The sequence below is a fragment of the Oncorhynchus masou genome, chromosome 15, assembly GCF_036934945.1.
Source record: "Oncorhynchus masou masou isolate Uvic2021 chromosome 15, UVic_Omas_1.1, whole genome shotgun sequence".
NCBI lineage: Eukaryota > Metazoa > Chordata > Actinopteri > Salmoniformes > Salmonidae > Oncorhynchus > Oncorhynchus masou.
In genome coordinates, this window is record NC_088226.1 from 65,782,154 (window position 1) to 65,799,046 (window position 16,893).

A 16,893-nucleotide genomic window follows, 5' to 3' on the forward strand; every position below is an offset into this window, starting at 1 on the left:
TTAAAAGGTAGTCCCGCGGCTCAGCTCACCTCTGTCCCACAGCTCAGCTCACCCCTGTCCCGCAGCTCACCTTATCCTGTCCCGCAGCTCACCTTATCCTGTCCCGCAGCTCACCTTATCCTGTCCCGCAGCTCACCTTATCCTGTCCCGCAGCTCACCTTATCCTGTCCCGCAGCTCAACTTAACCTGTCCCGCAGCTCAGCTCACCCCTGTCCCGCGGCTCAGCTCAGCTCACCCCTGTCCCACAGCTCAGCTCACCCCTGTCCCACAGCTCAGCTCACCCCTGTCCCACAGCTCAGCTCACCCCTGTCCCACAGCTCAGCTCACCCCTGTCCCACAGCTCAGCTCACCCCTGTCCCACAGCTCAGCTCACCCCTGTCCCGCAGCTCACCTTATCCTGTCCCGCAGCTCACCTTATCCTGTCCCGCAGCTCACCTTATCCTGTCCCGCAGCTCACCTTATCCTGTCCCGCAACTCATTTTTACCAGCCTCAGTACCTATCTTAATCGTGATTAAATTGTACAGTACCTCTTAATCCTGATGAAGTTCTTTAGTCTGGCCTTCTGATGCTGTTTGACAGTTTAAATCCAATTATCGCTGCTCAGTTGGGTCTCTAATTACGGATGAAATGTCACTTAAATTAGATGTTTCCTCATTTCACTCATCAGCAAACAAACATGGAATACATAGTGACAATATTCTCCTATTGAGCTGATTATATAAACAAGGCAGTTCTAGTTATGAGTGAAATAACATTCATAAATGTTGTCTTATGTGGTCATTGCATTTCACTCTTATAGTTCTAACAAACAAAAAACAAGTTTTATTCACGCTGTAGAGATTGGTAGAGAGATTGTGCTGTACATTTCAATACCAGTGCCTGTCCTCAATACCCATTGTAGCTGAGCTCTTATAGATGAGACCCTTGACAATTCATTTGGACAAACTCACACGAGACTTACAATACAACTTTATTGTCCAATGTAACACGTATAGTGTAGCCGTGGACAATCATTGGATTTCCTGAGGAAACAATCTCTCTTTGTTGTTCTTTCATTATGCATCGAGGAGTAGAGGCACAATGAATGTTTAGACATTCTCCCATTGAGGTGCAACAAGTCCCCGTCTCTCGTACTCTCTGATACACACAGGACTGGAGATTGAGGGTCAACCCTCTTTAAACCTTTTAACCTTGGATTCACGTGTACACAATAGCCACTGTAATTGGCTGGTCACTTCACACTAACCTGCCATGGTGAGTGAGTAACGAATGAGAAAGGTCAAATGACAAGTCACAGCTGTATGGAAAGAGTCAAATGTTAGAGGAATCACCGATTAACAACCAAGGGGAAATCTGCAGTTCAAACAATAACAAAAACGACCCTGCCATTATGTTGGCAAACACCTGAGCTATGGGGCTGTAGAAATGTAACCACTCTCAAATTCATAGACAGAGTTATGGATGCAGGGACTGACCATCTGTGAGATCAAAATGATGGTTTTAACAATGTTTTGAGTCTGCACACAATGTCGATTTACATTTACATTGTTTACAAACAATGGAGTAAAACAAACTTCGATTTTGGGGTCTGATGGGGTGGTATTACAGTTGAACTAAGCTCATTACGCATCTAAGTTAAAAAAAAAATCAATAGTCACTGCGTACATATAATTAATTTAGTCCAAAAATGGATGTACCAACTAAATAATGCCCCTTCTAAACAAAAGTTGAATAAAAATCGCTAATTTAGAAAGAAAAAAAATCATACAACTCACTAAGATATATTACTTTCTATGCATTGTCAGCACTAGATGACATTGGGCAATGTTTCCAATACATTTGTTTGTGCTGTGACGACGCCAAGTCAGACGTCAGTGCTGTGCTTGCTTCCTCTTTAGGAGCTTTTCAGATCGTTTTGTTTACAAAGCCGCATATCCATTAGCTTAGGTTAAGAATTTAGTTAATGCATTGCACTGGGTAGATTTAATTTTCAATTCAGGAAGTGATTTTAAATTCAGAAACGCAGTCAACTTTGACGAAGAGAAGATTGTGTATCTGTCTTCAATTATGTAACGACTGTCCCCTCTGCTATTGGTTAGAAACTAGAGGAGGCGGCGGCCAATGCGGCGGAGGAGGAGAGGAGACTCCTGCAGACCCAGACTGAACAACAGGATCGCTACAGGATGGACCTGGAGAGGGAGAAAATGGTACCTACCTAGCTACTCACAATTTAGCGGTCAAAGGAGAATATGTTTGTACTGTAAACTACACCCATCGCTGACTACTACCCCTTATGTGGCCGGCTACTTAATTGACTTTAACAAAATTTCCCCCTCACACTTTTAGTTGGCAAATTTTTCCTTACACTGGTTACTTCAGAATTACAGATACACACTGCACCCTGTGAGACTTCATTAAGTAGGTAGAAGTTGTCCTGCACCCTGTGAGACTTCAATAAGTAGGTAGAAGTTGTCCTGCACCCTGTGAGACTTCAATAAGTAGGTAGAAGTTGTCCTGCACCCTGTGAGACTTTAATAAGTAGGTAGAAGTTGTCCTGCACCCTGTGAGACTTCAATAAGTAGGTAGAAGTTGTCCTGCACCCTGTGAGACTTCAATAAGTAGGTAGAAGTTGTCCTGCACCCTGTGAGACTTCAATAAGTAGGTAGAAGTTGTCCTGCACCCTGTGAGACTTCAATAAGTAGGTAGAAGTTGTCCTGCACCCTGTGAGACTTCAATAAGTAGGTAGAAGTTGTCCTGCACCCTGTGAGACTTCAATAAGTAGGTAGAAGTTGTCCTGCACCCTGTGAGACTTCAATAAGTAGGTAGAAGTTGTCCTGCACCCTGTGAGACTTCATTGAGTAGGTAGAAGTTGTCCTGCACCCTGTGAGACTTCATTGAGTAGGTGGAAGTTGTCCCTAACCACTGATTCAACTTGTTCAGCAGGTTTTCTTCATTTATTCAGTAAATTCTTGGGTCCATGAAAATGATTGCAACTTTCTAGTTCTTTCATCCTCCCATCTATACCCCTAAGCTCATAACTTTTGACATTTATTCCACACATCCTTCCTACTGACACACTTTATAAATGTCATCCTCCGTTCATAGGACTGCCATCAATAAGGTTTCACATTTATTTCTCTCAGCTTAATAAGGTGTTACATTATTTCATGATCTCAGGCCAATGTCTGCTCTGTTTCAGGAAGTATCCAGAAGGGTTGCTTCCTCTTTTCTTTGTTATATGTATAAAAAAAAGAAGGGAACGTTTACAGATTAGCATTAGCGATGGCAAGTGTTTCCAATCATCACATAATTCATTTTCATAGCCTGAAGGGTAGGACTGAATGGTAGGAAGTTAGTTAGTTAGTTAGGATACTAAATTCAAATGAGTGGTTATAAGATACAATGGGTCTCCAATAAATATGTGAAAGAGATGACGCAATGGGTTAAGTTAGTTATATTAAAGGGATAGTTCAGCCATATTAGATTCAATAAGTGAGTTAAATAGACTGCTTGGCTGACAACATGCATCAACGAAAGGTCAAATAGCTGACAACAAGGACAATTAGCTGCCATGTGGGGAATTGTAGGAGGCTCGTTTCAGCCCGTTTTACACTATATAAACTTAAGTATGTGGACACCCCTTCAAATTAATGGATTCGGGCTATTTCAGCCGCACCTGTTGCTGACAGGAGTATAAAATTGAGCACACATCCTCGCAATTTCCATAGAAAAACATTGGCAGTAGAATGGCCCATGCTGAAGAGCTCAGTGACTTTCAACGTGGCACCGTCAACAACAATTTAGTTCATCAAATTTCTGCCCTGCTAGAACTGCCCCGGACAACTGTAAGTGCTCTTATTGTGAAGTGGAAACGTCTAGGATCGACAACGGCTCAGCTTCGAAGTGGTAGGCCACTCTAGCTCACAGAACATCACCGCTGAGTGTTAAAGTGTGTAAAAATCATCTGTCCTCGGTTGCAACACTCACTACCGAATTCCAAACTGCCTCTGGAAGCCACGTCAACACAAGAACTGTTTGTCGGAAGCTTCATGAAATGGGTTTCCATGGCCGAGCAGCCGCACACAAACCTAAACTCACCATTCGCAATGCTAAGCGTCGGCTAGAGTGGTGTAAAGCACGCTGCCATTGGACTCTGGAGCAGTGGAAACGCGTTCTCTTATCAATCACTCTTCACCGTCTGACAGACGAATCTGGATTTGGTGGATGCCAGGAGAACGCTACCTGCCCCAATGCATAGTGCCAATTGTAAAGTTTGGTGGAGGAGGAATAATGTTCTGGGGCTGTTTTTCATGGTTCGGGCTAGGCTTCTTAGATCCAGTGAAGGGAAATCTTAACGCTTACAGCATACAATGACATTCTAGATTATTCTTTGCTTCCAACTTTGTGGCAACAATTTGGAGAAGGCCCTTTCCTGTTTCAGCATGACAATGTCCCCGTGCACAAAGTGAGGTCCATACAGAAATGGTTTGTTGAGAATGGTGTGGAAAAACTTGACTGGCCTGCACAGAGCCCTGACCTCAACTCTATTGAACACCTTTGGGATGAATTGGAAAGCCGACTGCGAGCCAGGCCTAATCGCCCAACATCAGTGTCCGACCTCACTAATGCACCTGTGGCTGAATGGAAGCAAGTCTCCACAGCAATGTTCCAACATCTAGTGGAAAGCCCTTCCAGAAGAGTGGAGGCTGTTATAGCAGCAATGTTCCAACATCTAGTGGAAAGCCCTTCCAGAAGAGTGGAGGCTGTTATAGCAGCAAATGATTTTGAAATGAAATGTTTGACCAGCAGGTGTCCACATAGATTATGTGACCAAAAGAATCTCGTTATTGATACCATGTCTTGTTTTGACGGATTCGCTAGCTAGCTAACCAACTGTAACAACATATTTGAGAGACAACAAGTGCTCATTTTTCTCCATAGTTGTGCACTCTTTGGTTTTGTTGCTAACCAACCAACCCCTTCTATCAGTGCTACAACCTACTAAGCACGGACTCCTCAGGTCCAAGAGCACCAATAGATTTAGTTTTAGTGAACTGTGGTGCTCTTTCTACATTGTCTTGTTTCCAGTCTTCAGGTGAACTGTGGTGCTCTTTCTACATTGTCTTGTTGCCGGTCTTCAGGTGAACTGTGGTGCTCTTTCTACATTGTCTTGTTGCCGGTCTTCAGGTGGACTGTGGTGCTCTTTCTACATTGTCTTGTTGCCGGTCTTCAGGTGAACTGTGGTGCTCTTTCTACATTGTCATGTTGCCGGTCTTCAGGTGCGACAGGAGATGGAGGAGCAGGTGGCTCAGAAGTCCAGTGAGCTGGAGCAGTACCTGCAGCGCGTCAATGAGCTGGAGGACATGTACCACCGCCTGGAGGACGCCCTGGAGGACGAGAAACGTGCCAGGCAGGACGAGGAGACGGTCCGCAGGCTCCAGGCCCGGTCGGTGCTCAACACACAGACACATAGGCAGGCACAGACTGTACATATGCACACATGCACACTCTTGAGACGAATTGATGGACTTGATTGTCTCTCTGACTAGAGTCACTGTAATTGTCTGACAAGTGGAGTGAGTCAATGTGGAAGAGGGTGACACACGCACACGCACACACACAATTCCATTTATGTGGATACAATGAGACACAAGGGGGACACACACACACCAAGGCATCTACATGTTTCCTACATAGACAAGGCAACAGTCCCTCCCGTCCAGAAACCCTTTCTTCCTCTGTGCTGACATTTGTGCTTCTCTGGGCTCAGCACTTTTCACATTGTGTTCTCAATGGGAATTTGTATGTGTGTGTGTGTGTGCGCGATGTGTGTTTACCCCCAGGATGGATATGTATGCAATATAATTGTTTTAATCAACATATCCCTTTTGTTTGTATATTACACATTCTGAACTAACTGTTCCCTAGTACGTCTCTCCAGGGTACTAGAGGAGGAGGCTGTTCCCTGTACTTAATGTAACTCTCTCCAGGGTACTAGAGGAGGAGACTGTTCCCTGTACTTAATGTACCTCTCTCCAGGTTACTAGAGGAGGAGGCTGTTCCCTGTACTTAATGTACCTCTCTCCAGGTTACTAGAGGAGGAGGCTGTTCCCTGTACTTAATGTACCTCTCTCCATGTTACTAGAGGAGGAGGCTGTTCCCTGTACTTAATGTACCTCTCTCCAGGTTACTAGAGGAGGAGACTGTTCCCTGTACTTAATGTACCTCTCTCCATGTTACTAGAGGAGGAGGCTGTTCCCTGTACTTAATGTACCTCTCTCCAGGTTACTAGAGGAGGAGGCTGTTCCCTGTACTTAATGTACCTCTCTCCGGGTTACTAGAGGAGGAGGCTGTTCCCTGTACTTAATGTACCTCTCTCCAGGTTACTAGAGGAGGAGGCTATCAAGCGGGCTGAGCTGGAACAGATCCACCTCCACCAGCAGAGGGCCATCTCTGAGACAGAGGTGGAGAAGCAGGAGCTGCGGAAGGAGGGAACGGCCAAGGAGAATGCCCTGCAGGCCGCCATGCTGCAGCTGGAAAAGCTAGAGAAAGAGAGGCAGGGGGCACTGGAGCAATACCAGGTGAGGCATGTTTTAGGGCCGGTTTCCAGGACAAATATTCCACGGCCTATTTTTGGACTAAAGTGTACTTTGAACAAAGATTCTCAATTATTTTTTGTTCAGGAGTAGGACTCATTTTGTTCAGCTGGAACAGGGATGCTTGAGTTGTGGTGCTAGAACAATACCTAATTATACATGTAGGGGGTGCTAGAAGGGTGGGTTCCTTGTGAAGCAAATAGTACCAGATGACAATTGTAGGTGGCAGTAGAGTTCCACAGATGAGCCATGGATTGTCCTGTATCACTATCAAAAAAACAACTGATATCGTATTTTCTTTGTTTGTCACAGGAGGTAGTGCAGAAACTGGAAGATGCAGCGAATAACACCAGGACCTGGAAACATAAAGTGGCCCACCATGAGGGATTAGTCCGCCTCGTTCAACCAGGTAACACAACACTATATTACTGTACACTTTCCTCCTTTTATCAATACTCTCTCTTCATTCTTCCCTCTGTTGTGTTGTTTTTTTGTTCACCCTCTCTGGGTGCATCCATCTCAATAATCTAAAGTGGCTTCCTTTCCTCATTTACTTTCCGTTGTCTGCACTGATGTGAGTGAACTTTCCTTTGCCTGCACTGATGTGAGTGAACTTTCCTTTGCCTGCACTGATGTGAGTGAACTTTCCTTTGTCTGCACTGATGTGAGTGAACTTTCCTTTGCCTGCACTGATGTGAGTGAACTTTCCTTTGTCTGCACTGATGTGAGTGAACTTTCCTTTGCCTGCACTGATGTGAGTGAACTTTCCTTTGTCTGCACTGATGTGAGTGAACTTTCTGATTTGTTTTCTCAGGTTCGAAGGGGCCTCAGAAAATCACTAACTGGGGCCCAGCGTCCTTCACTGAGGCAGAACTGAGCTTGCGGGAGAAAGACTGGCAGGAGAGGAAGAACCAAGCCGCCGAGAACCAGTAGAGCCCCCATTCCCACATTCAACAAACTCATGGTTGCTGGAACATTAATGCAATGTTGCCCTCAGTGTGCCAAGTTGCGTCTTCAGCATTCGTTGACCAACTCAAAAGAAAACAGGAAAGGCAGGCTTGTTTTTACACAGACACCAGGGTTATAAAACGGTGAGGGCCTACCTGGACCTGTCCAATACGAAAGGCAAATTTTTGTTTTCTGTTGCAAAGCGTTTTGAAAGGTTTTCTATTGCGTCCCCTAATGAACACAACCTAGTTCAGAGCAGGTGCTGCACAGATCTGGATACTACCTGGATAGCCTTAGAGGGAAATGAACAGCAAGATTAACATAGCTTTCATATGAAGGAATACAGGAGCTGCACACTTCACACTAATAATGAAATGTCTGTGGGGAAGGTGGAGTCGTTTTTATCAAAATGTTTTTGAGCGTGTTTTGGCGTATTTCAATTTTTCCTAAGATTTCACAGTTTGTCTTTTTTGCATGTTTAAAACTACAGCTTGCTTAGTGACTGTTTTTGGTTCCATTGTCAAAGTGATAGAATGTATAGCACTTAAATAGCCCATGTAAGTACGAACAAATATCCCATGATAACATCATGAAATGACAATTCATGAAAATCAAATGGCCGGAGCTTATCTCAATAACTAGCCATCATACTGTACTGCTCCCAGTATTTCATGTCATTTTTGTGTACACATACTGTAAGAAACAGGGCATTTTGCAACATTACACTTGAAGCATTGTTGCTAGCAAATTACAGGGCTTTGTACCTCCGTACCAGATCCATGATCATGGGGGATATGGAGTTGTTATTGAACTTTTAGTTTTTTTTCTATTCTTTAATGTTTGTAAATCGCTTAAGAAAGAACCCTGTAATAAAACATTACATCAATCTTAAACAGTAGTTTTGTGCAATTGTTGCAAGTAGTTACACATTTGTTCTCTATCAACTGATTATTGATGTATAATTTAACAATGTTCATAACAGAACACAATAAACATCACAGGAGGTTGGTGGCACCTTAATTGGGGAGGATGGGCTCGTGATAATGGTTGGAGTGGAATGGTATCAAACTCATGGTTTCCATTTCCATTCGCTCCGTTCCAGCCATTATTATGAGCTGTCCTCCCCTCAGCAGCCTCCACTGATAGACATAAGAACCCAGTCTCTGCAGTTGATATGATGCTGCAAGCGATACAACGGGACTAGTATGGTTGTTTGAGATGATGTCCTCCAGGGGGCACTACAGTTTCAGAAAGGCAAGGCTACACATCGTTGGTCGTCATTTCCTACAAAAGGGTACCCCAGCTGGTGGCCCGCAGGCTTTTATTTGGCCTCCCAAGTTTTGAGCCCAAAAATTATTATAATCCATTTTTTTATGTTGGACATAAAAGACTGTAAAAACAATAATCAGCCCCAAGTGATTGTAATTTAAGGAAATCTGTTCCCAAGTATTCCCATACATAATAGAGACATGATAGTATACAAATGTAAGCAAGTTTTGTAATTATGTTTTAGTCAAATATTAGATATGTTTGTGCTTCTTGCGGTCAATTTACAGTCTACAATTGATCTGTAATTATGTTCCGGCCATCCGACCATCCGCTAAATAATTTATTTTAACCGCAACTGAATCTAGTTGATGATCCCTACAACATGAATTAAAGTAAACTATGTCATGAATACAACCTGTTATGCTGTCAACTGTATGTGTGTGCATGCGCACATGCGTGTCTTCAGTGATGGGGCCCTATTTCCATTACTACACTGCACAAACCCGCCACTTTCCAAAATAAAATAGATTCTTGTCTTCTCCTTACGCCTACGTTTACACAGGCATCCCAGTTCTGATCTTTTGCCCAATTATTGTAGAAAGAGCTAAACTGATTGGTCAAAAGATCAGAATTGGACAGCCTGTGTAAACTAATATTGTCTGCATTGTTTAGTAATTATCTGCTGAAAAACTTGAACATTCTTTCATATTTTAAATAAATATTGTTTTCATAGCTTTTCTGGCCAAAATCTCTGGACTAGAAGATCCCGAAGGGCCTCTTTTTTTCTAGTAAGTGGCGATGCAATTTATTCTTTGGCTGCAAAGAGGCAGCAGGTCAAGTGAAAATACAAAGAGATGGAGGGAAGAATAAACTCTAAACAGGTGTAAACTCTAAACATCCCAAACTCTCAAAAGCCAATCAATCAAGCTAATCTGTTCTCCACAATAATGAACTATTTTATTCACCCTGTCTTCCTTGCATATCGTGCAATCGTTGTTCATTTGCTTGAGTGAAAAGAGCGAGAGGGCAGTCAGGAAAAAAACCTAAAGATGTGCTCCAGATGCGCTTCACATACACACACCACAGCTGTACTAACACTGCTTTAAGCAACAGGGCAGCTTGTCATTAACGCCAAGCACCACTCCGGAAGCGCTCTGTCAAACCCCCTCCACCCCCAGCGGAGTCTGCATCCCATCATGCCTCCTTAAACTTCCTCAAATTCATCAGCTCGGGGTTATGAGGCCTGTAGCCTGAGTACAACATTCCAGGGACGTGATGCGAAACAGAGAATGCAATAAATTCCCCCTCTGATCTGGAATCTATCGCGTGTGTGTGTGTGTGTGTGTGTGTGTGTGTGTGTGTGTGTGTGTGTGTGTGTGTGTGTGTGTGTGTGTGTGTGTGTGTGTGTGTGTGTGTGTGTGTGTGTGTGTGTGTGTGTGTGTGTGTGTGTGTGAGAGAGAGAGAGTGTCTCCGTGTATCTGTGTATCCACAAAGATGGAATCCATTGGGGGTCTGTGTGTGAACTCGTGTCTCAGTGTATCCGCAGAGCAAGATACGCAGGGGTGGAAAAAGCCTGCAAATACAGACAATTTGGAAAGACCAAGGAATTTCAGGTATATGCTTTGAAGGGGTACTCCAAGTTAAGGAGCCTCGAGTCTCTCTGGACCTGCTCTGGCTGTTTGGAGCGTAGGATATGCAAATAGATGGTTATACACTGTCTTACTCCATCAAATCAAATCAAATCAAATGTTATTTGTCACATGCGCCGAGTACAACAAGTGTAATGCTTACTTACAAGCCCTTAAAACAATGCAGTTCAAGAAGAGTTAAGAAAATATTGACTAAATAAACTAAAGTAAAAAATATATAAAAAGTAACACAGTAAAATAACAATACGGAGGCTATATACAGGGGATACCGGTACTGAGCCAATGTGAGGGGGTACAGGTTAGTTGAGGTAATTTGTACATGTAAGTGGGGCAAACTGACTATGCATAGATAACCAACAGTGAGTAACAGCAGTGTAAATAGTTTGGGTGACCATTTCATTAATTGTTCAGCATTCTTATGGCTTGGGGTTAGAAGCTGTTAAGAAGCCTTTTGGACCTAGACTTAGTGCTCCGGTGCCGCTTGCTGTGCGATAGCAGAGAGAACAGTCTATGGCTTGGGTGACTGGAGTTTTTGACAATTTTTTGGGGCGTTCCTAGTATATAGGCCCTGGATGGCAGGAAGCTTGTCCCCAGTGATGTACTGGGCCATACGCACTACCCTCTGTAGCGCCTTACGGTCAGATGCCGAGCAGTTACCATACCAGGCGGTGATGCAACCGGTCAGGATTATCTTGATGGTGCAGCTATAGAACTTTTTGAGGATCTGAGGACCCATGCCAAATCTTTTCAGTCTCCTGAGGGGGAAAAGGTGTTGTTGTGCCCTCTTCACGACTGTCTTGGTGTGTTTGGACCATAATAGTTTGTTGGGGATGTGGATACCAAGGAACTTGAAACTCTCGACCTGCTCCACTACAGCCTGTCAATGTGAATGGGGGCCTGTTCGGCCCTCCTTTTCCTGTAGCCCACGATCAGCTCCTTTGTCTTGCTCACATTAAGGGAGAGGTTGTTGTCCTGGCAGTGTGACCTCCTCCCTATAGGCTGTCTCGTTGTTGTCGATGATCAGGCGTATCAACTTAATGATGGTGTTGGAGTCATGCTTGGCCACTCAGTCACAGGTGAACAGGGAGTACAGGAGGGAACAAAGCACAAAACCCTGAGGGGCTCCGTGTTGTGGCAAATGTGTTGTTGCCTACCCTTACCACCTGGGGGCTCTCGTCAGGAAGTCCAGGATCCAGTTGCAGAGGTAGTTGTTTAGTCCCAGGGTCCTTAGCTTAGTGATGAGCTTTGTGAGCACTATGGTGTTGAACGCTGAGCTGTAGTCAATGAACTGCATTCTCACATAGATGTTCCTTTCATCCAGGTGGGAAAGGGCAGTGTGGAGTGCGATTGAGATTGCATCATCTGTGGATCTGTTGGGGCGGTATGCGATTTGGAGTGGGTCTAAGGTTTCAGGGATGATGGTGTTGATGTGAGACATGACCAGCCTTTCAAAGCACTTCATGACTAACAACATGAGTGCTACGGGGCGGTAGTCATTTAGACAAGTTACCCTCACTTTCTTGGGCACAGGGACTATGGTGGTCTGCTTGAAACATGTAGGTATTACAGAGTCGGTCAGGGAGAGGTTGAAAATGTCAGTGAAGACACTTGCCAGTTGTCCGCGAATGCTCTGAGTACCCGTCCTGGTAATCCATCTGGCCCCGCGGCCATGTGAATGTTGACCTGTTTAAAGGTCTTGGTCACATCGGTTACGGATAGCGTGATCACACAGTCATCTGGAACTGCTGGTGCTCTCATGCATGCTTCAGTGCTGCTTGCCTCGAAGTGAGCATTAAAGGCATTTAGCTCTTCTGGTATGCTCGCGTCACTGGGCAGCTCGCGGCTGGATTTCCCTTTGTAGTCTGTAATAGTTTGCGAATCCTGCTACATATAACGAGCATCAGAGCCGGTTTAGTAGGATTCAATCGTAGTCCCGTATTGACGCCTTGCCTGTTTGATGCTTCAGCTGAGGGCATAGCGGGATTTATTATAAGTGTCCGGATTAGTGTACCGCTCCTTGAAAGCGGTAGCTCTAGCCATTAGTTGGGTGCGGATGTTGCCTGTAATCCGTGGCTTTTGGTTTGGATATGTACGTACGGTCACTGTGGGGACGACGTCATTGATGTAAAGGTGGTATAGAGTTTTTTTCTCCCTCTGGTTTGACATGTGACATGCTGGACTTCAAGTTACACAATACATGCATGTTTTGTTCGGTAAAGTTCATATTTATATCCAAAAATCTGAGTTTACATTTGCTCGTTATGTTCAGTAGTTCCAAAACATCCAGTGATTTTGCAGAGAGCCACATCAATTTACAGAAATACTCATAATAAACATTGATAAAAGATACAAGTGTTATACATGGAATTTTAGATTCACTTCTCCTTAATGCAACCGCTGTGTCAGATTTTAAAAAAACTTTAAGGAAAAAGCACACCATGCAATAATCTGAGTACAGCGCTCAGACAACAAATCAAGCCATACAGATATCCGCCATGTTGGAGTCAACAGAAGTCAGAAATAACATTATAAATATTCACTTACCTTTGATGATCTTCATCAGAATGCACTCCCAGGAATCCCAGTTCCACAATAAATGTTTTGTTCGATAATGTCCATTATTTATGTCCAAATAACTCACGATGCACGGTCACTAGCAGCAGACGAAAGGTCAAAAAGTTTCGCTACAGTCCGTAGAAACATGTCAAACGATGTATAGAATCAATCTTTAAGATTTGTTTTACATAAATCTTCAATAATGTTCCAACCGGAGAATTCCTTTGTCTGTAGAAAAGCAATGGAACGCAAGCTAACTTTCACGTGACCGCACTTGGTCAGCTCGTGGCTCCTGGCAGACCTCTGACTCATTCCCCTCTCATTAGCTCCCACATCACAGTAGAAGCATCAAACAAGGTTCTAAAGACTGTTATCATCTAGTGGAAGCCATAGGAAGTGCAGCATGACCCCATAGACACTGTGTATTCGATAGGGCAAGAGTTGAAAAACTACAAACCTCAGATTTCCCACTTCCTGGTTGGATTTTGTCTCAGGTTTTTGCCTGCCATATGAGTTCTGTTATACTCACAGACATCATTCAAACAGTTTTGGAATCTTCAGAGTGTTTTCTATCCATATCTACTAATTATATGCATATTCTATATTTTATGGCTGAGTAGCAAACAGTTTAATTTGAGCAAGGTTTTCATCCAAAATTCCCAATGCTGACCCCTACCCTAGATAAGTTTTAACTTTGACTTACAGAACATAACCATAGACCACTTATCGTCAGGTGGGGGTTGGAATGGTGTTGGTTCTGGCCTGGTCTTGGTGTTGGTGTTGTCTGGTCTGGTCTGGTCATTGATCTGCTCTGTTCCTGCAGGGGGAGGCAGGGCAACCTCAGAGCGAGCAGACACACCTGGAAGCTCGTGAGCCGAAGGTCAATGGAGGCACTCCTCAGTGGTCTGCTCGCTCCGAACGTGGGTTGGTATCTTTAAAGGGCTTTATTCCTTCGTGGTGGTGTTCTCTGCATCTGGTCTGGTCTGGTGTCTCCTTCTGGTGAAACTGCTCCGGGTGGTCGGTCAGCTGGTCCTTATCTGGTCAGTTGTGGCCTGAGGAAGGCAGATGGGGAGATAGAAAGCAGGGGAGGCCTGCAGAATATGGTGTAATTGAAGACCACAATTCGGGCCGTTTCATGATGTGGGTGTTCTCTGATATCAGGAAACGGCCTTTGATACCAGCCATTGGTCACTTCCATTGTTATGAGACACAGATTATTTGTTTACATAGTAGGTTAGGTGAATTAGCATGGCAGGTTAGGTGAATTAGCATGGCAGGTTAGGTGAATTAGCGTGGCAGGTTAGGAGGCTGAGGTTAAGGTTAGGAAAAGGGTTCTAGTTTGGCTTAGCTACAATACTACAGTTGCCAATAACTGTTGTCCCCGATGCAAAAGAAACATCCACGGGCCAATGGCGAGTATCAATGTGTGTGACTTGATATCAAGAAATGCCTATATCTGAAAACGCCCCCTAATTGCTGTTTGCAATTACATCCTTCTCCGTCTGCAGGCCAGGGGGTAGAGGGAGTAAAGGCTTGCCACGGCAGGGCTTCTATTCGCCTCAAGGCTTGCAGTCTGTCGTCTCCTCAAGGGAACAAAACCAGCCGCAGTCAAGCCACTGTTACTAGCACTGTCCACTAGCCTATTGAAATAAATGAAAAATAGAGACACAACTCCGAAGACTCCTCAGTGCAGGCGTGTGCGTAATGAAGCAAAACCAGAGTCTGACTTTTTATTCCCTTGCAACCGGCATTCAGATGTAGTAAAAGCTGAGTGACCTTAAACAAGCATCTGGCAAGATGGAAATAGTATATCATAGTATCTGTCCAGCATTTGTCTCTACGGTAGGCTTATGTTAACATGTCCACAGAAATGTTTTGTTCAGGTCAGTGATACAAACATATGTCCACCCTCAGCTCATAAAAGGAGATAAAGATACGTCAAAATAGAAAAACCTTATCTAAAAGACCAATGTATCAAAATAAAATACTTTTGCCAAGTAATGCACTTGATAAAAAGCAACATTGTGCTGCTCTGTTTGTGGATTTATCAAAGGCCTTTGATTAAAAAATGTTGCAAGCTAGACTCAGAAACATTGGTCTCAGTGAAGGGGCAGTACATTGGTTTAGGAACTATCTTTCTGACAGAACACAACGTGTATATACTGACAATCACAAGTCAAGCTTTCTTGTGATAAATAGAGGTGTGCCCCAGGGTTCCATTTTAGCTCCTGTGTTGTTCTAAATTTTTCCTCATGTTTTGGGAAATGGGTTACATCTATATTCAGATGATACAGTCAACTATTTGTGTGCTCCCTCTCTGGTTCAGGCTGTTGAAGCGCTCCAGACTGCTTTTCAGTCACTGTAGGCCTCCCTTTATGGTCTCAAACTGGTCTTGAATGTACAAAAAACTAAATTCATGACCTTTACCAGAGCCAGAGAACGTTAGCATTGTCACATCTGGTGGATTATTCACTGAATAAGTGTCATCCTACAAACACCTAGGTATTTGGTTGGACGACAAGTTATCCTTTAATGTTCATATATGGATAATCTTGTGACAAAGCTTAAATAAAATGTTATTTTCGTAATAAGGCTTGCTTCCCACTTATGGCTAGAAAGAAGCTTGTTCAGGCCACTTTTCTCTCTGTAATTGATGACAGTGACTCGTTGTATATGCAGGCAGCCTCCTCCGTCTTACAGAGACTGGACTCTGTTTATCATGCAGCCTCCTCCGTCTTACAGAGACTGGACTCTGTTTATCATGCAGCCTCCTCTGTCTCACAGAGACTGGACTCTGTTTATCATACAGCCTCCTCCGTCTTACAGAGACTGGACTCTGTTTATCATGCAGCCTCCTCTGTCTCACAGAGACTGGACTCTGTTTATCATACAGCCTCCTCCGTCTTACAGAGACTGGACTCTGTTTATCATACAGCCTCCTCCGTCTTACAGAGACTGGACTCTGTTTATCATGCAGCCCCCTCTGTCTTACAGAGACTGGACTCTGTTTATCATGCAGCCTCCTCCGTCTAACAGAGACTGGACTCTGTTTATCATGCAGCCTCCTCTGTCTAACAGAGACTGGACTCTGTTTATCATGCAGCCTCCTCCGTCTTACAGAGACTGGACTCTGTTTATCATGCAGCCTCCTCTGTCTTACAGAGACTGGACTCTGTTTATCATGCAGCCTCCTCTGTCTAACAGAGACTGGACTCTGTTTATCATACAGCCTCCTCTGTCTTACAGAGACTGGGCTCTGTTTATCATGCAGCCTCCTCCGTCTAACAGAGACTGGGCTCTGTTTATCATGCAGCCTCCTCCGTCTAACAGAGACTGGACTCTGTTTATCATGCAGCCTCCTCCGTCTTACAGAGACTGGGCTCTGTTTATCATGCAGCCTCCTCTGTCTAACAGAGACTGGACTCTGTTTATCATGCAGCCTCCTCTGTCTAACAGAGACTGGACTCTGTTTATCATGCAGCCTCCTCCGTCTAACAGAGACTGGACTCTGTTTATCATGCAGCCTCCTCTGTCTTACAGAGACTGGGCTCTGTTTATCATGCAGCCTCCTCTGTCTAACAGAGACTGGACTCTGTTTATCATGCAGACTCCTCCGTCTTACAGAGACTGGGCTCTGTTTATCATACATCCTTGCGCTTTTTTACAAATGCCAAGTCACTCACCCACCATTGCACATTGTACCAAATGGTAGGCTGGACCTCACTTTATATGCGCAGAAATATACTTTTGTATGTGTTCATCTACAAAGCCCTTTTGGGTAAACTCTCTCTTTACCTCTGTAGTCTGGTCTCCTTCACCACCAGCAGGTAAACTCCCTCTTTACCTCTGTAGTCTGGTCTCCTTCACCACCAGC

The 16,893-nt window shown here is 44.2% G+C and overlaps 1 protein-coding gene across 1 annotated transcript in view; it reads left to right on the forward strand.

Annotated features, from left to right (window-relative positions):
* The window catches only part of LOC135556670 (switch-associated protein 70-like), a 28,512-nt gene extending 20,074 nt beyond the window's left edge, over nucleotides 1-8,438 (forward strand). The window contains exons 8-12 of the mRNA XM_064990047.1: nucleotides 2,101-2,208; nucleotides 5,281-5,447; nucleotides 6,384-6,582; nucleotides 6,910-7,006; nucleotides 7,412-8,438. Coding sequence (XP_064846119.1) covers nucleotides 2,101-2,208; nucleotides 5,281-5,447; nucleotides 6,384-6,582; nucleotides 6,910-7,006; nucleotides 7,412-7,530 — 690 coding nt within the window. The 3' untranslated portion in view covers nucleotides 7,531-8,438. The remainder of the gene's footprint in view (nucleotides 1-2,100; nucleotides 2,209-5,280; nucleotides 5,448-6,383; nucleotides 6,583-6,909; nucleotides 7,007-7,411) is intronic.
* Nucleotides 8,439-16,893: the final 8,455 nt, after the last annotated feature.